This window comes from Hippocampus zosterae, chromosome 4, assembly GCF_025434085.1.
Source record: "Hippocampus zosterae strain Florida chromosome 4, ASM2543408v3, whole genome shotgun sequence".
In the NCBI taxonomy this organism is placed as follows: domain Eukaryota; kingdom Metazoa; phylum Chordata; class Actinopteri; order Syngnathiformes; family Syngnathidae; genus Hippocampus; species Hippocampus zosterae.
In genome coordinates this window covers 8,657,986-8,682,630 of record NC_067454.1, presented here as the reverse complement: position 1 = coordinate 8,682,630, position 24,645 = coordinate 8,657,986, and the positions used below count along the sequence as shown (strand labels likewise).

The 24,645-nt window shown below is 43.1% G+C and overlaps 2 protein-coding genes across 2 annotated transcripts in view; one reads left to right on the top strand and one right to left on the bottom strand.

Annotated features, from left to right (window-relative positions):
• pkma (pyruvate kinase M1/2a) overlaps positions 1-24,645 on the bottom strand; it is a 323,744-nt gene that overhangs the window by 148,242 nt on the left and 150,857 nt on the right. The window lies entirely within an intron of this gene.
• Positions 1-24,645, top strand: part of celf6 (CUGBP Elav-like family member 6) — a 149,320-nt gene that overhangs the window by 77,432 nt on the left and 47,243 nt on the right. Inside the window, 1 exon segment of the mRNA XM_052064364.1 lies at positions 21,251-21,299. Within this exon segment, the coding sequence (XP_051920324.1) occupies positions 21,251-21,299 (49 nt within the window).

Sequence of the window (24,645 nt, the reverse complement as noted above, 5' to 3'; positions counted from 1 at the left end):
GGCAGTATTCAGTATTCGGCAGCAGATGTTGGTGAGTAACGACATTTTTTCAGGTGCCTCGAGTTGAGGTTTGGTAGCCATGATATGAGTGCAGCGTGTACTACCGGAGACAAATTTCTTGTGTGTCCTACATACTTGGCCAATAAAGATGATTCTGATTCTGATGTCTAAAATGAGTAGCCCCACACAAAAAAAAAAAAAAATCTCAAAAAGCTGTGCCTGAAAATTCCGGGAAATCTGCCATTTTGGTTTGAAGCTGCCATGTAACGGTAATTTTGACGAATTCCAGGATTCCTTAAAAATGAATTCGTCCAAAAGATTTGGCCTGAATGCGATCACATTCTATCCCTGCGCACGATAATCAATTACGCTAAACTGCAAAGAAATTGAATTTCCATCGTACAGTCTGGATGGAGCATGGCTGCAAAGTTGGACGACTCTAAACTATTATAACTCATCCCAACAAACATGCAGTGTGTGATGCATGCACATTACCACAAATGTGTAGGCGCCCACTTGTGACATGAAATAATTCTGCTTCAAACAAAAGCGACTTCTGCATGGTGCAACTTCACCTGGAGGAAAGGCTATTTGCGTGCGTGCAGAACAATGGGGGGGGGGGGGGGGGGGGTGTTGATAATGCAAACAGAAATTCATGAATGCCGGCATAATAGTGTAGCAGCTCGACATCTTTCTTGCACATTTATTATATATTTACAAAGCATTGGGAAAGAAAAACATTTATCTGGGCGAGGACGAACCCATTACTTTGTCTATTCCTCATTCACGTGAGCCTCCAGGCCGATGGAGGGAAAATAAAATGGAAATAGCCAAAGACGCTGGCTACGAATACTGTTCATTTGACGCCGCCTCTTGGATACGTTCTGTGGCGGCAAGCTTCTCGCCACACTGTTTATTTTATTCCTCGACATGAGCGCGCAACACCGCTCATGCATGTGCGCTCTAAACATTACACTCCAATGTGCAGCCATGCTTGTCTTGTCCGTGTACTCACATGACCCACAACAACTACCTCACCAAACACACACACACACACACACATTCCACCACTAATACCGGAGGTTTTTTTTCCTCCGCTCAAGCTGAAGCAGAAAGCGTCTGCAATTATACACTCTGCAGCAAAATTATTCAGTTGGCATCGATGGCACCTCGTAATTCCTCACGCCCCCCCCCCTACCCCCCTCCTCTCCAATCTCGATGGGAAATAAAACAAAACCATTTAGACGGGCTTGGAGCGCAACCTTTTGTTTGTCACACTTGGGGAGCACAAATGGATTCTTGTTGTACAGAAGATTGAAATCGTATGCTTATTTATACCATTCTGATTTATTAAAAAAAATAAAATAAAAACTAAAATATATGAGAGCTACAGCCTCCCACACACAAACACTCACTAGTGTTTGTCCAAATTGACCTTCCTCTTCTAACGCAGTGTTTTCCCACCTAGGTTGATATTTTACATCAGAAAAATCTCATGGCAGATCACTGAACAATGATACAAGGATCAATACAGAAATCGCATATGGCGGTTGTGGAAGAGCCTGTCATGATATGTCACTGGCATAAATAGAAGAATAAAGACACATTTGGAGCAATTAAATCATGATTTCAGACCAATTAACTGATAATCTCTCGCAATACACACCTGCGTGAATAACAAGCAAACACGGACATCCCGCAGCAGTTATTGTCATCGCTAAATAGTCCGATGCTAAGACTTTTTTTTGCGTTTATTAACTGAAGTTTTTTTTTTTGCTGATAGGAAAAGGGATGTGTTTTTATGCAGTGTGACAAATCTGTGCGATGTTGTTGTGTTGAGCAACAGAGTTCAAACGGCTTCATAAACCATGATTGGATGACAGAAAGAGAAAGATACTTTGAGTTTGTTTTATCTGAAGTGGATGACCATTGCAAGCGCAAAACCCAGTAAAGAAGTAGAGGAAATAACCCACCGATGTGCATAACGGCACATCATTACAGACGTATCATATTTTCTCATAAATGCACCATGGTCCTCCGAGGACTGTATAAAAATTGAAGTGGTCCTCCTTAAAAAAAATGTTGATTGGTGACAGAAAGACGCAAGCCCACTGCATCTGGCCCGGTCCCCCCACTTCCTCAAATAAAGGGGCAGTCTTAACCTGACCCTTTCTGTCAGCCCACTCGCGATCATGTAGAGAAAGTGAACGCTGCACGAATGCTTGTGTTCCTCTGACTTTCACAAACACTCGCCAAGAATTAACATAAACAATCCCAGGACAATGCTAACACACAACCTCACACACACATGCGGTACATGCACAGAACCAAGGCAAGAGCGGGATTGATTTTATGATGATGCCCCCGGCTGGTTGCAGCCGTGGAGGAATTGGAGGCGGCAGAGCTTATGTACGCATGTGTGGATTTTTTTTTTTTGTGTGTGTGTGTTTTGCTTTTTGGGAAAAGAGGAGAGCCGCTGCTTGCTTTTTGGAAGCAGTCTCATGGACAGGAGAGGCTCTGCTGCTGCTGCTGCTGCTAGATCCACAGCTTGTACAACATGGATGATGTTTGGGGAAAGGGTGTTGGGAGGTGAGGGAGCGGGGGAGCAGCCATGGCCAACACAACTGCCAAGCGTCCCTTCTCAGCGCGCACAAACACACACACACACACACACACACACACACACACACACACACACACACACACACACACACACGCAGACCTGCAACTGCCAATCAAAGCCGCCTCGGGCGCCGCCACTGCCATGTATGCATAAATTAGCATTCATTTGCATGAGCAGCCACTCATTTAGTAGGCCCACTTGGAGCCCCCCCCCCCTCCCCCCTCCTTCCCTACAAGCAAATGGCCCTTTCTCCCCCCGGTTCCCTTCTCCTCAATTGCTCACTTTTGCTCTCCTTATCCCATTACAAGCATCGATAAGAGTTAGTAAATCGTCAGTTAACCCTTTTTATACTAAATCGCTCTCATAACACAATATTGAATGTGGGTGCTCGTTTGTTTATATTCAGGCGTACAAATGAGCCAATAGACAAAAAGAAACCAAACAGGAATCTAATGAGATCCAATACAAGAGCTTCATCCCAAATTCGATTTAGGCAGGATTTTGATTGACACAGTCAAATTCCATGCAATATCCTATGGAAACCTTTATCTCGCCGTTTGCTACAGCACACGTTGTCTTGAGGGTTGCATAAGAGATGGAGCCGATCCAGGCACATTCCATTATTCGGTTGCTTTATTTACATTCATTTTCCGATCTGCTTTATCCTCACAAGGGACCGAGGGACAATTTGGAATGTTCAATCAGCCTGCCATGCATGTTTTTGGAATGTGGGAGGAAACCGAAGTACCCGGAGAAAACCCACGCAGGCCCGGGGAGAACATGCAAACTCCACACAGGAAGGGCGGAGCCGGGATCGAACCCACGGTCACTGCATTGTGATGTCGACGCGCTAACCACTGGGTCACCGGGCCGCCTGTTTTGTTTACATTGGGAGTAAAATTATTTTCTATAAAAAGTTTGGTATTAACGCTGTCATCTCTGATATTGTCAAAGAAAAGCATTTAGTTGCTTGTCACAACTCTTATAATGGATCTCATTCGATAGCCTTTGACAAGGCAGTCAAAATTCTTTCAGAAGCGCTCACAAAAGACTACTTTTCCACCGCAGAGCTGCACAGGCACCAAAAAACACGCACCGACGAGGCTTCATTATCCCGAGAACTCTGAAGTCTTGTTTCACACCGGGATCAGCGGTGCATTCATGGCTGTCTAAATTACACTTTCCTCCCAACAAGAAAATTCAGCATAACGGTCAGCAACGGTTACACGGGGGGTAGGTAAGCCAGTCAGATCGGTGAATACAGCGGATAAGATGACATGAATTTTTTACCACAGATAGTCGAACATAACGCTATACAGGGTTGGCCTGCGTGGGGATTAATAAGTGAAGAACAGAGAGCCCTTCTATGTGCCCTGTGCACAAGTTTTGGGATGTAGTAATTGGCTGAGACTGTGCATTCCCAGTCAGGTCAACGCAGCGCACGTGACGCTAATGAAAGTTTCCTCTGCTGCTCCGTTGACCTTTTCCTCGCCCGTTGTGCATATTTTCAACAGTGTTCAAAATTGGTAAATTCTTCAAAGTGTCCTTTGGTACATAAAGTTGCTTACAAGTGTATTTTTTAAAAACAACTCCACATGTGATTATTCGTTTAAAAAAAAAAAAAAAACGCTTCCAGCCATAACTGCGGTTCCACGTTTTTACAGTCACGTATTATTTGGTGGTGGCGATACTAATTTCCAACAAGACTGTGTTTTTTATAGGCAACTCTGAAGTTGGTGTCTTTTATCATATACATATATCATATACACTTAAAGTTACTGAGCTGATTTTGCGAAGAAATGTACTCAATAACGATCAACCTCCCGTCATGGAAAGGTTGTCATCTGTATAGCAACACAGATGATTGGTTGGTTGAAAAGTAATTCTTTTTATGGTTTATCCATTGACACACCAATGATATTCCTAAATTTCAAGATGGGTCATGAGATGGGAAATGCATTCACACCAAACGGGCTCACTCACGCTCACATTCGTGCTTGGTACAGTTGTCGTGGCATATTTGCGGTTGACTTTTCACAAATTCACAGATTCCCGTCATTCTGCGAAACCTATCTTCAGTTATTCATTGAAAAGAACATAATCACATTTTCACGTTCATTGTGGTCATTCTATAGTTAATACACAGAAGATACCAGCAAAGCCCTGTCGAAATGGAAACGTAATACAGAGTCGAGGGAGAATGTTAACGTGATCTCTCTTAACTGAGAGGAGCTGGGTCGTCTGTGGAATATATGGAGAACCTTTGCCGCGTGTGCAGATACTGTACATGCGCACTTATGACGCCTTTTTTTTTTTAAATCAATCTGAAAGCCATTTTGGGGTGGGTCAATGTAAAATTTGTTCAAAATGATTCTAAATTGTATGGGATCACAGTTTGTGGTTTATTTACAGCTCTTGAATTATCAATAGTTGGTTTAAAACATTTTTAGGTGTTGGTATCAATTACTCTGCAGTACACCTCGCGATCCCCCACAGGTAGTGGGAGATCATGTTGTTCTCTTTAGCAGGTTTAACCTCGGGCATGTAGCTGACACGTATTAGCATAAATGTACATATGGAGTATGTATAGTGCCGTGTATACATTGTCGCTAGCTAATCTGGGTTGTGTACCACACGGGGGGCTCGCATCTGCAAGCCTCAAAGACACAAAGGGTATCTCATGATGTTTCAAGCACCTGCTGTTGGTTCCAGTAAGTGTGTTATCCTCTCCTCAATCTCTTTTTGTCCTCTCCTTTAGCTGAATCCGACTCAGAAACATTCTAAGAAGCACCACTAAGGCAATGGAGCTGCATGCTGTCTCATCCGATTTCCACATCACCTCGCCCAAAATGCAGCACACCCTTTTTCCCGTTTGCACTTTCTATTTATGTTGTTCGTGTCTGCTGGGAGTGAACTGCGCTATAGTTAAGGTGCCAGTTTTGTAAGGATAGTAGGTCACCATGTCTTCAGGGGGATCCACAAGTTAAATACGTCATTTCTTCAAGGACATGGATATTCAAAGTTAACTGCTGAGACTGCGGGAACCCACTTGCTAGCCCAAACAGCAGTACTTACGGAGGCAGTAAATGAGTTGCCCGTGCAGGAATAAAGATTGTGCCCCATGTGGAGGCAATTTTGTTAACAGGACGACTTTTAAGTTCCACTTGGCGTGTGACTTTGATTGTTTTTGTTCCTCGACATGGATACCAGTATCCCTTTACTGAATGACTATTCAATAAGTTGGTTGGGAGCCAGTCCATGGTGTAACCCGACACTTGACCAAAGTCAACTTGACTTGAATAGGTTCCAGCTCACCTGCGACCTTAAAAGGGACAAGCGCACTAGAAAATGATCATCCATTTTGTTGGTGAAAGCATCATACAAATCTATGATCAGGGGTGCACATAAACATGTTAGCATGGTTCTCTAATGAGCACCAGAGGTTGTTGTTTGGTGCATTTTTTTTCCCCCGACCTCATGGGCGAACTTCAAAACTCACCACTTGTGGTTGAACCATGAGATGTGTCAATCAATTCACGAATCAAAACCTTTTGAGAATTTTGTCAATTAGCTCCTCGTTAGATAACAGCAAGTTGTCCAAAAAGTACTAAAACATCGAACAGACGCGCATTCAGAAATTTGGAGAAGGTTGAATTAAGCTTGCATGTAAAGGTTAAAATGCATTTTCAGTTCATCCTACTGAGGAGATATGTTATGGCCAAGAAAGCGTCAATGTTCACAAACAACTGCTACTCCGCGTGCTAATGATGTCAACCGAGGGGCCTCCGCTTGTTGATTAGCCTAAATGAAGGGCTAATAGAAGTTGCCCGAGCGTAATTAATGACTGAAGGGTCGCCTAACGAAGATGAGAGCGCGCCGCCGTGGCATGCGGGTAGTCCCGGGGTTAAGTGCACCAATAGATAACACGGCAGGGCAAGCCTCATCAGCTTGGCCATGCTAGCTAACCCGTGATGCCCTGCCACCGTCACCTACGCCAATGCTCAAGACGTGGCCGCAGTCCCGACCGGGGCCTAATTAGCTGTCACAGCAGGTGGACCGGTGGCACTGTGTGGTCTTGTATCTCTGACAGTGTCGGACCCCACCAAGCTTCCCCTTGACACTCTGCACCGCAGTAGACAATGTGTGTGTGTGTGTGTATGTGTGTGAACATAGAATACAAAAAACATTTAGATGGGCAGAATAGAACTCTTTACTGATAGCAATGCTGGGCAAACATACTTTTTTGGCTTAATCTAAGACCATTTTTAAGTGCATTGACTATTCACGCTGTGCTCGCCACTTCATCAATATGCAGTGTAGGAAGGATAAAGTAGATTTCTAAGCAAAATGAATTATGCAACGTGATGCAATGTGGCAAGGATTTTTTAGGAGTTGAGCATTTTCTAATGTTCCTTGCATTCAAGAATGTCCAAAGTTCAGACTGAGGGCATCAAGCGATGATAGATCATGTTTGCCGTGGTCCACGGCATACTCCCCGAAAAATAAATGTCATATAATTACCATTACTTTATCACAATAATGCTATTTTCATTTGAAAGCTATTCAAAACAGCGGGCAAAACAGAAATATGTCCAGCGAACACAAAGTCACAAATGTCTGCAACACAGTCACTGTAGCAACATGTTATATAAATAATGAGAACGCCGCTTGCTAGTTTTTCATGATAACTAGCATCTTGCAAAATCGGAATCAACTGAATGCCCTGAAAAAAAAAATAAATAAATCTACAGAATCAAAAGTTTCCATCACAGCAACGTGCACATATGTGTAGAATTTATGTTATGTAGATCCCGGAATTTGTTCACGATAGCTGCCACTATGCAAAGCAGAAACAGAATGATAAGCAATAATGCACAAAACTAAAATAAAAAAAAAAAAAGTCTGAGCCACTCAAGCACTCCCTCAGTTTACATTTGCTATATTGTAATTACTGCAAGTGTTCCTCCTGCCAGTTATTCATGATACCCGGCAGGCGCGATCAATACAAATCATCAGAACAAGTATAAATAATCCACTGTCCAAAAAAAAAAAAAAGTCCACACCACTCAATTATTGATGAAAGCCGACAACTTGCGCAATATACTGTAAACACTATCCATACCCTAACAACAGCTAGAAATAATTTACAAAGTTTAAAAGAATAAAATAAAAACAGGGTCGCGGGGGCACATGCACAATTGATGCGTCGAGCATGATCCGATTTCTACTTTTGCCAGTTTACTCTTGAGAACTGGGAACTTCTGAATGGCCATGACGAATCCACAGAGTCAAAAAAAAAAATCCATAGCATGCATAGGCACATGCACGCTCACAATTAAAGAGTCTAAAAATCAATTCAATTTCTCTTCTTGCCAATATTTTAATGAAACCGACTCTTTGCACAATAAAATTAAACAGAAGGACTACAAATAACCCCCAACATAAAACACAAAGTCCACAACGGGAACGATCAACGCCGCAAAGTAAGGAAAGGTGCGCTAACGCTCAAATAGCCTCATGGGAACACACAAGTGAGTATGAAAACTAATTCCATCGATACATCATTTTTACCATCAATTCATACATAACATTCCATCATTGGCCTGCGTGTTGTTGTTTGTATACCCTTCATCATTTCCGACGCAAAATGCTTGTACACAGTGTCAAGTGTTAAACACACACGCAGACACACACACAACAGCGTGCACAGTGATGTATGGCTCATTTGCGGCGTGATATGTTCTACACGCGGTCACTATACATCAGCCACTGATGTTGCACGAACGGGTCCATTTGATCCTCTTTGGCAGATGGATCCAATCGGCCGTATTGGCCTGTGACAGAAAGCAATCTAACGGCGGCCTCATTGATGATGATGAGTTCTGTTCCATTGCGCCCGAGATCCAGTCCAATTTCAAAAGCAAATTCACCCATTCATCTTCCAAATAATTGTGGCACTTTATCAATTGCTCCCAGCTCTTTTATCTATCATTTCGATTGATGTGATCATTTTCCAAAATAGCCGTCTGTCCCGAGTCTGGTCGTGAGACAGACACACTTGTGCGGCGTTGCTGGCGTGTGTGTCCTTATACTTTTCAAGATATTAGCTTCATAACGTGAAAGGCAAAGGTGTTTTTATAAGGGTGAGCACACTTTTTTTTAAATTTAGATATAATATGTAAAAATAATAATTTGGTAGACATGCATGCATGACGAGACCCCTGTAAGTGTCTGAAAAAAGTACAGAAACATATGAACACTGCACAAAAAGATACAGGAAATCTGTCATTTTGGCTTAAAGCAGCCATTTTAGGGTGACTGACATTTTCAAGGGGTCATTCAAAAATAAACTTGTCCAGGCGATAATTTCTGATTGCTCTCAAATTTGAACGACATGTTGTAGACAGAGGTGGCACGGAGATAGACTAATTAGCACGTCCGCCTCAAAGTGCAAAGGTGCAGAGTTCGATGCCGTGGCCTTCCTGTGTGGAGTGCCTACGTGCCTGCGTGGGTTTTCTGCGGGTACTCCGGTTTCCTCCCACTTTCCAAAAACATGCCAGGCAGGTTAATGAAACACTAACTTATTAAGTGTGAGTGTGGATGGTTGTTCGTCTATGTGTGCCCTGCGATTGGCAGGCAACCAGTTCAGGGTGTCCCCCGCCTACTAGCCAAAGATGGGATACGGTCCAGCATGCCCTGCGACCCTTGTGAGGGTAAGCGGATTAGAAAACGCATGGATGTTTTAAACAGATGGACAACATGAAATCACATTTCATCATTGTGTGTGGGTGGAGAATGGTAGCCAACTTTATGAAATGCAATTAAAGGTGTAAGTAACGATAAAGTGACCCTTTGCGTCCAATGGAGGACCGGGGTGAGAATTCTGAGTTTGATGGAAAATCGAAGCAACCATAGCTGAGCTTGATATCTGAATGCATTTCTGTGGCAGATGCAAATCTCTTCCAAGCCAAAGAAGTTTGACTTTGTAGAACTGTCATGAAAATTTTGAGCTGGCATGCTCCACCCACACACAATGATGAAAGGTGAACATTTTCACAATTTATCACAATCAAATTTGGTAGCAGTCTGACAAAATATCTCAAAGAAGTTTGCTTTCAGGACAATGAGAAACGGCTAAAATTGTCCGAAATTGGACAAAGATAGCCAACGTCCCGAGTATTTTATGGAATGTTTTTGTGAGACTTTCTGTATGGATGAACATGCCGACCAAATTTCATGCAGAAAAGTGAAACCAGCCTTGGGGGCTAAATGAACATAGACTTGCTGATCATTCATGGTGGCGTGCGTCTACTCAATCTTATTCTTGTGAGGATGCACGAGTGACATGCAACCTTGTGTTTTTGTGGACCTTTTTACAAGTTTACAACAGGAAAATGCTTGGGTGAGGTCATTTTGAAGCATATTTTGAAAGTAGGAATTCGCAATATTGAAGCGTGACCTGTTGACTTTTCAGTGGCTTAAATTTACATACCACCTGGCTTCCACCATTCTTGGTTCATTTGCATGCACATGCAAGTCAACACTTTCTTTGATTTTGTGCTTGGTTTATGAAGATATTACATTGGCGCCCTGACCGACAGCTCCAATTTTTGCATTATCGTCATCACCCAAACTACTTAGCATTCTAAGTGAATGTACACTGGCTAAGATAAAACAAATGCGGTATTACACGACAGCCCTGTCATACCCCCCCATTTCAATGGTGGTAGTGGTGAGGGTTGGGGAGGGGGGATTTTAAGCAATTTGTTTGAGAGAGATTTTAAATATTACACTTTTGAGTTTTGTTGTTGGTTTTTTTTTAGACCGTACCATATTTGATGTATTAAATACGTTGAACGTACATTTGTTTTGCTAATTAAATTGCCACGGAGGGCATATTAGTGTCTACTCCATCAGCACAGCTGCATGAATAGTTGATATAATCACTCAGTTTCGAGGTGCGTCAAGGGAACAGAGCAGGACATGGACATATGTGTACGTCTGACAGATCCATGACATAGCATTGCTTTACATTTATTACTCCCGCCAATCGCTTTAAACTCCTTTAGTCGTTTCGCAAAGCATGGCTGGAAAATATTTGCGCCGTGGCCTTGTGGAGTGATTGATGCACCGGGGAGGTAACAAGTTATTGTTATGGCTTTGCATTTATGTGCAGGGCTTGTGTCTCTTAACCTAACCTTCTGTGATGTCGGAAGTATTCACTGGAGTGGATGTTTATTGATTTCATCTTCTCTTGATTAGTATGCGTGCAGAACTTTTATATAGTATATGCTGTACACGCGAACACACTATGCTATTAGTTGCGAATCAATTTGTCAGCATTCAAACATGGGATTTCTTTGGAATTTACATTATATATTAAAAAAAAGGAATGCACTTTCCGTATCACTCATGATCAATCTATTTTTACGTTGAAATCAGACAATCAATCCTTTATTGCTTCTGCTCAAAAGTCAGTTGGGAGAGGCTCCCGCTCACCCACGACCATGATTACAGGCACCTCCCAAAATAGATGGGTGTACATTGAAATCACCATAACTCGGCATGATTTTGACAACTAACTGTGTGTCCATCCATCAGTGTGAGTATACTGAAAACATACCACGATAAGATTAGAACATGACGTTCATTTTCCGAGGTTGTCAATTTTTAATGAACATGAAGTTAGGGCACTGTTGTTTGGTCAAAGCGACTACAGTGTATCGCTTCAATGTCTGTTTTGAAGGACAAACCTAGTAAGAGAAGATGTATTCATTGACTGTTTCTGCTACTTGCTTTCAACAGGTGAAAAATCTCAAAATCTTAAAAAGTCCAAGTCAAATTGGAGATACTGTACCGGATTTGCATCTAACAATGATGTTTAACACTTTCATGCACCCTGTAATTCAATAACATGATAAGCTGTCCACTTTAGTAACCACTGTCCCTGAAAGGGTTTCATCCATCTATTTTCCGATCCGATTTAACCTCACAAGGGTTGCGGGGGGCGCTGGAGCCTATCCCAGCTGTCCCAGGGCAGTAGGTGGGGGACACCCTGAACCGGTTGACAGTCAATCGCAGGGCACACAGAGACGAACAACCATCCCCTCTCACACTCACAACCGAGGGACAATTTGGAGTGTTCGATGGGGTCGTCTGTTTTCATTCTCACCCACACAATTTTGAAGTCATAGTCACAGTAAATATTTGTACGGAATTGAATTTGTGTTATCCAGTTCTGATAACACTGCAGTTAAGGTAACGTCCATGCTATTCCCATTGGTGGAGTTCCTTGCCGATGAGTTCACTTTGTCACATCCGACTTAGTTTGGGGTTTTGCAACACAGGAGTGCATTTCACCCTTCAGCAATTTGTCTGCCTTGCAAGGCTATGGAAATGTATTAGAAAAAGAGAAACTTGGTCCCACCCCTATTATGCAAACTAATTTACCCCTCATCTCACTTCAGTATGCTAATGCTAAACAGAAGCGAGAACTTGCTGCAAAAGTGAAACTTTTCCATAGCTCCCTGATCCCCAAGCTTCGCGTAACCGTGATTTCTTCCTCTAATCTCGCGTCTTTAATCTTACTTCCTTGCGTTTGGTATTTTCTCTCTCCCCCTTAACCCCACCACTTTTACTTCCTTTTCCAAATACTTTCTGCAGGCGCCACGGCAAGGCGTTCCCCGCGAGAATGAGTCAGAGACTAGCAAGGGAGAGCGGTCGACTCACAAGAGCAGACCTCATAAAACTCTCTGTCACTTTGACTAATTTGTTAGTCTTATCGCTCTGTGTCCAATCGTCACCCCTCCGCTAGAGGAGGAGGGAGGGAGGAATATAGGGAGGCAGAAATGGGGCAGTAAAGGTAATATAGCAGCCTGGCCATTGGGTACATGGACCTCCACGGCAATCCATCTCCAATCCAAGAAGGAAAAGAGGCTTTATGGAGCAGAGGATAACATGATGGCTCAATTTCTCATTCGTTTTCTGTCTTGTGCCCCCCCCCCCCCCCTCCACCCCGCCACCTCAGGTCCAACCAAAATTAAGCTAAAACAGGAGCTTTATGAGCACGGGCTAGCCCCGCAATCCCACAAACCGAATTAGATGGGATGACGGCGCTAAAGCGGGCGGAGCCTCTCAGAGGGCCAACACAGAGAGATATAAATAAATGTCAACGCTCATGCCTGGTGGGCAATAACAGGGAATGAGAGGGAGTTTACAGAGACAAAACCAAAAGGAAAAACAAACGCACAGGAAGATGCACTGCCAAAGCAATAAGTGCCAGCTCTATGTGACATTTATCGCAACGACATACGGTAATTTGACCTAAGAATAAAAGCTTCAATGTCATGTGGATGCCACAGTGGCTCGTGTGAGAGGAGCATTTCTGTTCTTGCTATGGCAACCACAAATCAGTCCCCTCTCGGACTGTGTTTTGTGATTTTAGGCAGCACCTAGCGGTTATCCCAACAGCCTCACATTTCTTTTGCTCTTGGTTTCAATCTCAGCTCTGGACATGCTGAGTTTGCATGTTCTGTTCAGCTGGGACTGACTCCAGCTCACCCACGACCCCTATGACAAGCCCCTGCTGGTTGCAGCCAGGTACTGCGCTCATGTTTGCCTGAATTGCTTCCAGACACCATTAAATTAAACAATAATTTCCACACAATCCGAGAACAAATCTGCTCATCTTTAGTTACGTCCTAATACAGGATAGGACTAGGCAAGAGCATTAAACCAACCAACGTTCACGGTGTAACGTGGGAGTAGCACACTAAAACCATCAGACAATGTTGAACAATGTTGGAGCGTGTCCATTTATGGACTCGACTTCCATGACTTTTGATCACGTCTTCACAAACTCTAGCACTCTCCATTTCACTTCAAAATTACATCACATCTCACAAGTGGCCATTGCTATGCCAGCGGTTCGGATTCTCATTCTATGGTGACCAATCTAGGGTTGACTACATCCTGGGATAGTAAGGATAAGCACAAAATTGGATCGGCGAACTCGAACTGTCACATTTCCTTTCTGTGACTTCAAAGTGCTGATGACTTCCCAGATCGAGGCCGTCTCAAACAGCATTAAAACGCAGAAGGGGTTCAGAGCTAAGAATAGCCCGAATTTTTCCATCCACCCTTATGCCAAGCTGTCAGAGCCCATTCCCTCTCCCTGCGACTCCACACTGAGCCCCGCTCGTGTGTTTCCCCATCACTCGGATTCTAACCCCGTCTGCTCCAACAAACTCCGCCGACTGAAACTCTCCCGACTTCCTGGCCTGGCGGGGAGGCGGCGGCGAACACACGCTCCAATTTGAGAGAGAGCGATGTTCCCGCTGCGCTGGCCCTGTTTCTTCTTTCACGCCGGAATGAGGGGCAGGGTGTCCTGATGTGTGAGTGATGGGTGATGGAAGGTGTAATTTGGGCCGGTACAGCGAGGCCTCTGCTTGATCTAGTAGCTTACCTGTCAGGGAAATCGGCCCCGAGGGAGATAATTGTTTTTTTTAAACCAGGGTGGATTTCTAACAACTACATCATCCGAATGGATCCTAAAAGCCTTTTTGTGGGGTAGCACACATTTACTCAAGATTTTTCTATGCTAATGCAGACTATTTTTCTCTCATTGTCATCAAGAAGAGAAGGGACTTGACCTGGATCTGCCTACAAGCTGCACTTAAAAAAAATGCTTTAACCTTTTCTAAGCAAGACTTCTGAACCAACACTCAAATCAAATAAAGTTAAGCCACAAAGTGTTCATACCCTGGCCGGATTTTGAATGAAATGTATTTTATGAATGAATATATTTTCCCGTTGACAATGACAAAGGACATCTGTTAAAGAGTAAGTCGCCACTACTTTCTTTATCGTTTACTTTTGGACCAAAATGATTAATACTTTTAATACTTTCAAAACACAAACCTGTTCATCTTCAGACCCGCATTCCAACACCATAACATATGACAGCTTATACAATGCATAAATATTGCTAAAATATTTTATTGAATCAAAAGCCATTTATCAAGAAAATGTATGTCTGCTATCCCGAGCTTGACAAATGCCGCTGTAGTTTATCCTAGAAGTCACCAACGCTATTACAAATGGTGCAAAAGATCCCATGATGTCTCCAAACAATTGCAAAGCATATCAAACACTGAGTTGAGAATATTTTTCATTTATAACTTTCTTGAGCTATTAACCATCATGGCGACATCCACACAACCCTTTTTTCGCAGTTTAGCACAGCTGCAAAAAACAAAAAAACCATCGAGCTTGATTTATTTTTTTTCAAAAATGTTCAAATATGAGTGCAATCACGAGTCATTAAATACAAATCCACTTGAACACTTGATTTGACCAGAGTATATTCAAATTTCTGGAAACCAACACCATAATCAAGAACTATCAATAAAACTCAAAAGATTTGGCGATTGTTTCATTGTTCTTTTTACCTTCGCAAAGGCAAATTCTCCATCCTATCAAGAGGCATTAACTCTTTGTTGGCTCATCAAGAAAAGTCATTCGACATTAAACACTTTTCATGAACGCCAAAGGCTGACAATGGCACCAGCAGCTACAATAAAAACATTGCAGAGCGACAAGAATCATAATAAGGCGGATCAAACAGATGATGGCTCTTCGAAGTGGAACTATGCGATGCTTAGTTGTATGTGATAAAAATGAGAAAGATGTTTGTTTCCTCCTTCGAGTAGGTTCTGTTTCCACTACAGCTTGTTTGCCCGTCTGGCAGTTGGATTGCACTAAAACGACCACCGTGGTTTTCAATTTTCCATGGACATTGACACAAAATGGAGTTTTATTGGAAATTTCGGTGCTCAGCGGTAGTGCGCTGCTTCTGTATTTGTTTTGGTAGCCGCTGTCGATCAAGCCCGACAGGACAGGATAACCAAGCAAATCTTTTGCCAGCTGCCTATTCCTCAAAATGTATTTATCTCCGCGAGAACAGCATTTTGGATTGCTCCGGTCATCTCTCGAAACTTGACAGGGTGAAGATCTGCCATTTTCAAGCATCCGTCCAACTACCGTATATAATATATTCTCATGTCAAAGCCAGAAGGTGAGCATAGCTACATTTTACACAGATTTATTTATTTTTATTTTTTTTTGCGATCAGCCCTAGCTTCTAAGAACCAACGATTCCTTGATGAAGGTGTTGATGAGGTGGTGAGGTGATAAGGTACTATGTCCGCTACTGAGACAGGGTCGCTCCCTCAAAACTGTACAGTTTCAGCACAACAAAAAATAGGGTGTGTAAAGTGTACTCTAATTCTTTACCTTTATTTCGACATAAATCATGTCACAGAAATGTTATTAAGAAATCTGGCCACTGTTTTATAAAAACATGTTTCTTCTTGAAATTGCAGAACACCACTTGTATTAATTTTAAAACCAATGTAAAAATGTTCAATGCAAGTTTTTAATGAATTTCTTTTTAATTATTATTTTGTCATTATTCTCATGCTGCTGTTTTGGAAAGACTAATTATACTGTTCAGACTGATATATTCACATATGGTTCATCAATTGATCAGTCAGGCTTCATATTATTGATAACTTCAACATCAGAATTGTTGAATCCATCTTAGAGATCTTTTTCTTCACTTTCATTTTGCCTCATTGAGAACTTATATTTGTCATGCAGCGCCATGATCGGCGCAGCTGTTTAAAAGTTAAGATGAGTAATGTGACTGGCTGAAGAGATTTATCATGGCTCCTTAAGATAAATACAACAGTTCACGAAAAAGACAGTTTAGGCTATGCCCGAAGAATCACAGGTGTGCTGATATCCGCACAACTTTTTTTTTTTTTTTTTATTGCAGCAGTGGAAAAAAAAATAATCTTAAATGCTTATTTCACATGAAGTGCAAGGGTAGCCTTTGCCTATTAATAAAAGACAAATGGTGGAACTAGCTATGCCCGGGGGCGGGATGTAACGAGTGTGTCTGTCTGTATGGATGGATGGATGGATAGATAGACAGGACAGACACATGCACACACCTATCTTTGTTTACTTTAAATATCCCTTTAGACAAAACATGGTCAAGTGTGGTCAAAGGCCAGCACTGACCTCGTCTCGCTTCGTCTATGCTGCACTTGTCATCAATCAGACACATTAAGACCGAGGCATGGGCATGCAAACTCACACTCATGCCCATAGAGTAGAAGTCCTTCAGTGGAACAATGCAAGCAAGCTCCGCTGTTCCACACTATTGCTTTTCCAACCCTCCATGTCTTAAGGACACTTTTATTCATCATAAAATAATGAAAAATATAGATTCGACGCCGCAGAGGGGAGAAGAAAAAGACAAAAAGTGAATGTATAGACATAAAGCAAATAGAGCATGAAGGAGGGGAAATGTAGGAGAGGGTTGGATGTAAGAAAAAAAAAGAAAAAAAATGGCAGGGATGAGGAGAACGAGAGATGGGCTCTCTAAGTGCGCCTGCGTAGGCGCAGCGCTGAGAGTTCCCAGGCAGGACAGCATGAGCTGCCTATTTGTCAGCATTGATCAAGCCATTAAAGGGGCTACGGAGGGAAGCATATTGGTTTTGGAGGCCAAAAGGGCACTCTGAGAGAAATACAAAGCAAGACGTGGATGGGGAACTGGGGTGTTTTGTTGTGGGGGCTTCTATCCCCTGCAGCCAGACGTCTGCCGGATGAATAAGCCCAACGTCTTCTTCCAAATATTGAGGCAACTTATTTTGTATAGGCCCAATGGGAAAACGCTAGAAATTGTTTTATTGAGGCTGGATTTACACTGCTAAATGCTTTAGTTTGATCTATTACCGGTATCAGATTTTTAACCCCCTTTCACACTGAATGTGTGGATGAAAGCTATAACCCAAATGTCACACCTACAGAGACACAACTGCAGCTTTGTGAAAGGCAAAGGCAAAAAGCCACGGCCAAGGGTCGAACTTAAGCCGCGGCTGATGAGGCTACTTGTAAATTATGCAAATTCAAAATGGCCACCCAAGATGGCTTTTTCATGGCTTGACCTTTGACTTTTATGTGCATCTTTCACAGCTGTGTGAAATGTACCAATGCAGGGTAAGAGAGTTTAAGATGACACACTTAATGTGCCAGCTTCGATCCTCCTGTCTTTTATCCACTGGTACATATGTAATTATAAAATATGGTTCAGTACTGGTGTAAAATACAGTGCATCTGTTCCGTATGTACTGTATTTCCATGGCTTGACAACGCAGGACTTTATCCCTTCCTTATGAGACAGAAATGGATTCCTCAAGTGTGCCTCTGCGTTTGTGATTCTTCTGTGCATCTATCACATCCTCCATCCCATCATCCGATTATTGTGATTGGCTGGTTTCAGCTGTCCAACAGTGACTGGTTAACCTGAGCTGTTCCTTCAGCTCAAGTGTGGAAAGCGCACGACTGATATTGTACCGGTAATTATTTTCAATGTTAACATGTTGAATGTTCATATGTAGATATTGGTATGATAAGAATATATCGCCAAGCCATAACGGATACACATGTCAATATTTTGCAGCGATAACACAGAAGTAAGCAAAAATAAACAATGGAAATGTTTAATGTAGGCCAGAGATTGCGAAACTGCTCCTGGGTGGCCCTGTTCGGGGTACATGAGATCAATAGTGTAATGGTGGTGTGTTATAGTAATTATGCCTTTGCAACTGTTTTTTTTCCCCCCCCGTCTGTGTGCGAGGTAGTGCGGGTGCACCAACTCCAATGTGATCGGTGTGTTTACACACATATTTTGGGGGTATATCTGACATGATGTTTTTTTGCCCCAATTATGGCCCATATATGAATTGCGGAACATGGAGGAACAAAAATTGGAACTTGAACCATGTTGTGTAAATCTTTTAAAACAGCGTTGCGACACTAAACTCCTCATTAGCCTGCTACCCCGGATAGACCAAATGAGACTCATCTTCATTTTGTGTGAGCAAAAGGGTTGGTGGTTGGTGGATGCTTGGCCCAAGGGGAAGGCAGGCTGCCTCTTTGCCCAGCCTCTGATGAATTCATATAATTAACTCAGCCTTGATCTGTTGGCTAATACTGCACGCCGTAATAAAGGATTAAAATGTCACCTAAACCACCTGCTGTTATTGAGCCCAAAGACTTTTTGTGCCGTTGTAAGAGAGAATGAGGGTGCAGGGGGGGGGGTACAGATTTCTTAAAAAAAATAATAAATGTGTACATTTTGCGAGGGGGCAATTTAAGAGGACTTAGCTGGTGCCATAAGCAGGTGCATGCTAGTAATGACTCAATAGTTGGCCCAGAAGTTGCAGTAACATACTTTCTCTGGAAATTCCTGGTCAAAGTCAGTGAAAAGGGACAGGAAAGTAGGACGTGCTGAAAGGTGTGGGAGTTTACTGAATCCTTCTTGCTCACTCTCGCTCTGACCTCCTTGGACCGAGCCGAGAAACAAAAAAGGAAAAAAGAAAGAAGTGCCAATTGGTTGGCAGACTGCCGGCGGACTGACGGGCCAGCTCGCTTCGTCTGCCTGCCGGGAACCCTCCACTCTGTTGCCTAGCAACCCCAAGTGTACTTTTGGTACGACTAATGACTTGCTTCAGGGTGGCGGGGCTCAAGGCCACTAATGAAGCTTCTTGCCCAATTGCCGTTTGAGTCTCTTTGGAAGCTTCTTGCCGTTTAAAAGTCCCACAAGCTGACTGATCAGCAAGCGGAGAGATCTTAGGGACTTCAGACTTTGCCCCTTATGCCAGACCAACTGTGACACTTCCGCATTTGAAGCAAGGACATAACATTTAACACTGACAATGCTACAACTGACCTACATTAGTCCTGATGCACGGCGCTTGCATCCAAAAACAGTCTTTATCCAAGACGCAAAGAAACGCATTTGTTTTTTTGAATCTATTGAATACTACTTAACCCTGGATGACTAAGGCATTTTTTGTGTGTATTCTGCATGTGATATGCCAACCAAGTAAAACTTTGTCAAAAAGCATCTGGCTTATTGTTTGTCTAAGGATAAAATTGAAAAAAAGTCATCTGAAGTTACGCCATTTGGGTAAGGAGGGAATATTTTCCAGCCGCATTTTAATCATGTGCAATCAAAGTACAGTTTTTTTGTTTGTTTTCTTTTTGTATGTGTGTATCTGCTATCCCACAATGTAATGCAACTCGAAGGTGATTGGTATCTTCTGAAATTGACTATTGGACCTTTACTACTGCAAACGAACGGCTTAGCGATACTCTCTACTTGCCTGGGTTGCATGCGTTTTTTTTTTTTTTTTTAAACATCAAAATAGCAGATAATTTATTTGAACATATTTATTTGAGAGGAAACTAGAGTGAGGAAGAAAAGGGACTGGTGCACCAAAGTGTAGACTGTGCGTCAGCGTCCAGACTGAAAGCACAGCAACCGGATGTGTCTGCTTTTTCAAATCTGACAGAGGTTGTTATGACAGACTTTTAGCAATCACTAGTAACTGGTTTTCAGGAAACATAATTTATGAACAGCAAGTCGAGCTGGACTCGGATGACTTGGATGCTTATCAACTTTGAATGAAGCTAGTCATCAGTAGCATGTATAGCTGTTTATAAGTGCCTTCACGCCTTCATCTATGCATCGGGGCAATGCATTTTGTTCCAGTGTCGCAGCACATTGCCGGACGAGTACATTGTGTCCTCGGGTGTCTCTGTGTATTTGATGGTCTATACATGCCCACCAGACTTGGCTCTATTTTTAGCTCTACGGTCCCGGCTCATGTCAACTACTGTCAAGTGTTGCACTGCCTCGAGGCCAGACACCCACCGTGCTGCCCGAGTTGAGTGATCTGAGCGGGCAGCGCCTTGTGCTGTTCACATGTAGTTGCCGAGATGGGCCCACATGTGACAAAAATCCCCCCACCAGAATATGATGCATGTGACCTGGATAAGCAAGGGACTGCAAGAAAAACTCCAGCTAAGGGAGGGAAAAGCAGACCTTAAGTGCTTTTCTGCTTCCACATCCAAACTCTTGGGAGTGACTCAAGATGAAACGACTAACATGAGCACAAAAGCCAATGGGAGGATTTTTCAAAAGCAGTTGTTTTTCATCTTTACACGGCCACATTTTCCCAAACGAAATGGATCTTCAAATGTTGTCTATTGATTTCTATGGTTAAATTTGTAAGAGCTATCCATGAAGGGGTTGGGCTGACCAGAGTGGTGGCATACTGGCAGCGATTCAGGGCAGGAAGGAGGAACGGATGATGGCAGGGAAAAGGGGGGGAATCGCTGAGGGCCAGGGACGAGCTGGTGACTGGGAGTCTGGAGCCGTGCGAGAACAGGAAGAGTGAGGGGCAGGAAAGAAAGGACCTCTGCCTGGAGGTGTGGGGAGTGGCTGATGTAATAGCATTAATCTCCGAGTGCCATCTGACACCCGGTGTGGCGCCGTCATTGAAAAGTGCGAACTCTGCTGAACTGTGAGGGGAATTCGGGCATCTCTGGAGGCGGCACCCTGCATTAATTATACCCACTGGCTGGGATTTTTGTGTTGAGCTCACAAAGCACTCATTACACACCAGGGCCTATTCACATCTTCAACCTCTTGATGAATTAAGTTAGCCCCATTGTTGTACGCTAACCACACTTTTTTTTTTCTCTCTCCAGATGAATCGACCCATCCAGGTGAAGCCAGCAGACAGCGAAGGACGGGGAGGTAAGTAACCTTTAAAAAAAACAAAAAATACAACAACAACAGACCCACATTGCACAGTGGTACAAGCACAATCCTTCATATTCTCCTCTTGCTTGAGACGCGCTGGGAGTTAGCAGCGCGGTCCGTAATATAGGTCACTTGCTTCTATTGACTTCCCATCTGTGCCAGCAAAAAGGGGGCTGTCGCGGTTCACAGTCACTGCGAGCAGGTCAAAGACAAGTGAGAGGAACACGGCGGAAAGACGAAAGAGGATGGCGAACAATAAGTAGACACTCTGAACCTTCTGCATGAGGCTTCAGGGAAAAAGAAGCCAAACAAACTCGGACCCAAAAAAAAAAAAGAAAAAAAAAAGAAAACCACTGAGTTTGACAAGATGAACACGCTACCTTGAGATGTATTATTGAATTGGGGGTTGGTGTGTTGAGGGAGGGCTGATCGCTTTGAATAAAATAGGAGATTAGATTTTGTCATTCCCTATTCCTCTTCCTACCGCACTTCTAAAAAAAACAATGAAATACACCCCCACCCCCCGACATCATGCCCTATTCTGAATCGCCAAGTTTCGGCAGGTGCACTCAAGCAGCAATAAATGGACCTTTTGGCACCCCCTTTAAATGGTAAATGCTTGAAGTTATTCAGAATCAGATCAACTTTCATATTAGCCTGAAATCACACTGACCGGCAATGTGATTTATATCACTAATTTAAAGAGACATGCTTTGACACATTTTCAAACACTTTGAAAAAATTCAAGTGTGGTTTATTTTGTGATTATCAAGTGGTATCATATGACACGGCATACTACTAACACACAGTCCGAATCAGATCCCCCAAAATTCTGTAAACTGCATTCTGTGAACAATAGTCGTCATTTTCCTACGCTAAAACAATGAATTTGTCACATACTAACTGACATTAGCAGCTGTAAAAACACCATGACAGAACCTATTTACAGTGTGTTAAATATAGAAGCAAACAAATGGCCACTACACCAACTAGTCCACTGGGTAATGCTTGTAACTTTGAAACAATATATGTTGAGACCATCTAAACACGGAAGCCCCAAATTTCTGCAGATGTGACTGAACTTAACATTTATATGTGCATTCAAAGTTTAAATAAACACCTCGTGAAAAAAATCCCCACAGATCCTCTCACATTAAGTGCAGTGTCACAATAAGACACGATGGTAGGATGACTGACTGCATGAATTCCATGACTACCATCACAGGAGGTTAATGCAGATGAAGCCAGTTAAATGTGCACACTGGGTGGAATTGGCTCTAATTGAACCAGTCAGCGTCTGCTTGAATTTCTCGGTGGCGCTTCGGATGGGATCAGAGTGAGCCACGTTGGTGATTTATCTGCCCCAAGTGTGAATCAGATGGCTCATTTCCATTGCCGTGCACACCCACAAAGTCGGTCTTATTTTTTGTCATGGTGGCACTTTTAATTAATGGACATCTAAAAACGGGCAAAGTCTGACCGACAGGCCTTGTGTGAGAGCCAATTGGCATTCTCACCAAGATATATTAGATCTCTAGGCTTAAGAGGGGAGGATGGATGCGTCCCAATATCAATTACTACTCCTCTTTCACCGAAAGGGAACGGAGACCAACAGGCAGTGTGAATGAAATACAGACGGCTCTTAGGCTGGCACAGCCGCCACTCGTCTGTTAGATGAAGTTTCTATATGGGTGGACAGGCTCGGCAACAGAACGGATTGAAATAAGACCAAGCAGACAGGCCCCAGCAGAGATATTGAGCTTTAATGGCAACAGGAAGTCGGCCGCCCAGCAAGGGAAGTAAACCACAGTCATGGCTGACAATGAAATGAGATTTACTATGAAGCTGTGCAGTTAAAGGGAAATAGACAGCTCGGGGTGACTAAGAGAAAGATGAGGAAGCACAGGATTCATTTGTGGAAGGACCGGTCAGGTATAATTACTCGTGGGAGCCATTCAATTGTCACTTGGGACATTTGCACTTCAGTAGGAAGTCGCTTCTATCCTTCCATTTTGTGGGTGCAGAAGATCCTCTTTTGTGAAGGCTCTTCTTTGTCTGATCTTGTTCCGTCTGATCGGGAGGCATTCGGAGGACAAGTAATGCTAAAAGGGCAGAAAACCAAGGCCTGGCCGCCATTGCAGACATTAGATGTATCCCAATACAGGGAATTGCATCCTCCCAAGGATATGCAATCAAAATTGATTGTAACTGTAAAATGTCAGGGTGGCACGATGTATAGGACCGGCCCCAGCATGCCCGGGACCCTTGTGAGGGTAAGCGCATTACCAAATGGATGTATGGATGGATGTAAAACATGAGTCTCAGAAGTTTTGGCCACAACTTTTAAAGGTGTTTTCTCCAGAACACAGATAAAATGGGTCTTTGGAAGGGTCCCGCCACTGAAACCAGTCAGAACTAATGGCTCATTTTTCATTTTTGTCCATGGATTATTGATATAGAAAGAATCATGGAAGCAGCGCTTCATATATTCTTATAGTGTATAGTGCACTTCTATCAATTTTCTTCTGATAGGAATAAGTGAAGAATGGAATCTCGACTCGCTTGCCCTGTTGACAGCCCATGGAACGGACACGCTATACGTCTCCATTCAAAAGCCTTGGCAATTTCCTTCATTCCAAAATGGGGCAAGAATCAGAAAATGTCAATTCCTCTTTACACTCTGCCCCTCTCTCTCTCGCGATTGGCTTTCTTCTTATGCCATCTCATTGGTACGCCGATGCGAGGAGAAAGATGAAGAAAGCGATAGCGAGGCGTACCGGGCCCATGGAGGAATTTGAGAGATAGAAGGCGGAATGAGCAAAAGGGCCAACGACAACAGGATGAAAAAGTTAACGGAGAGTGATCGAAGCAGCTGAGTGAATCTCAGTAGTAAATCATCTGTGGCCGCCCCCATTCCCTATCTCTTCGCCCGGGAATGTTCTCCCTCTGACCTTGTCTGTGAAGAAAAGATTGAAGCCAGATTATCCATGATTGGAGATGCCCATTATCTAAACACAATCTCTGAGCCGGAGTCCCACTTCGTTCGCCACTACTGTCAGTTAGGAGAAAGCTCTATGATGATGGGTCAGCCGGCAACAGCATCTACTTGCGAGGATGCCGATAAAGGTTCTGAAACATCCATCAATATATATTTTTCGGTTCTCAGTGTGCTGCCATCCCTGCTGTCTGTCTACCATTGTTCTACCTGTGGGCCTAATGTAATGAATCGATTCAAATCCTGCACAGTTCACTGTGCATGCCATTCATGACCACCCGTGATTGACTGCTGATGAGTCAGAGGTATCATCAACTCGACAAGGCTTCTCTTGTCACTGACACG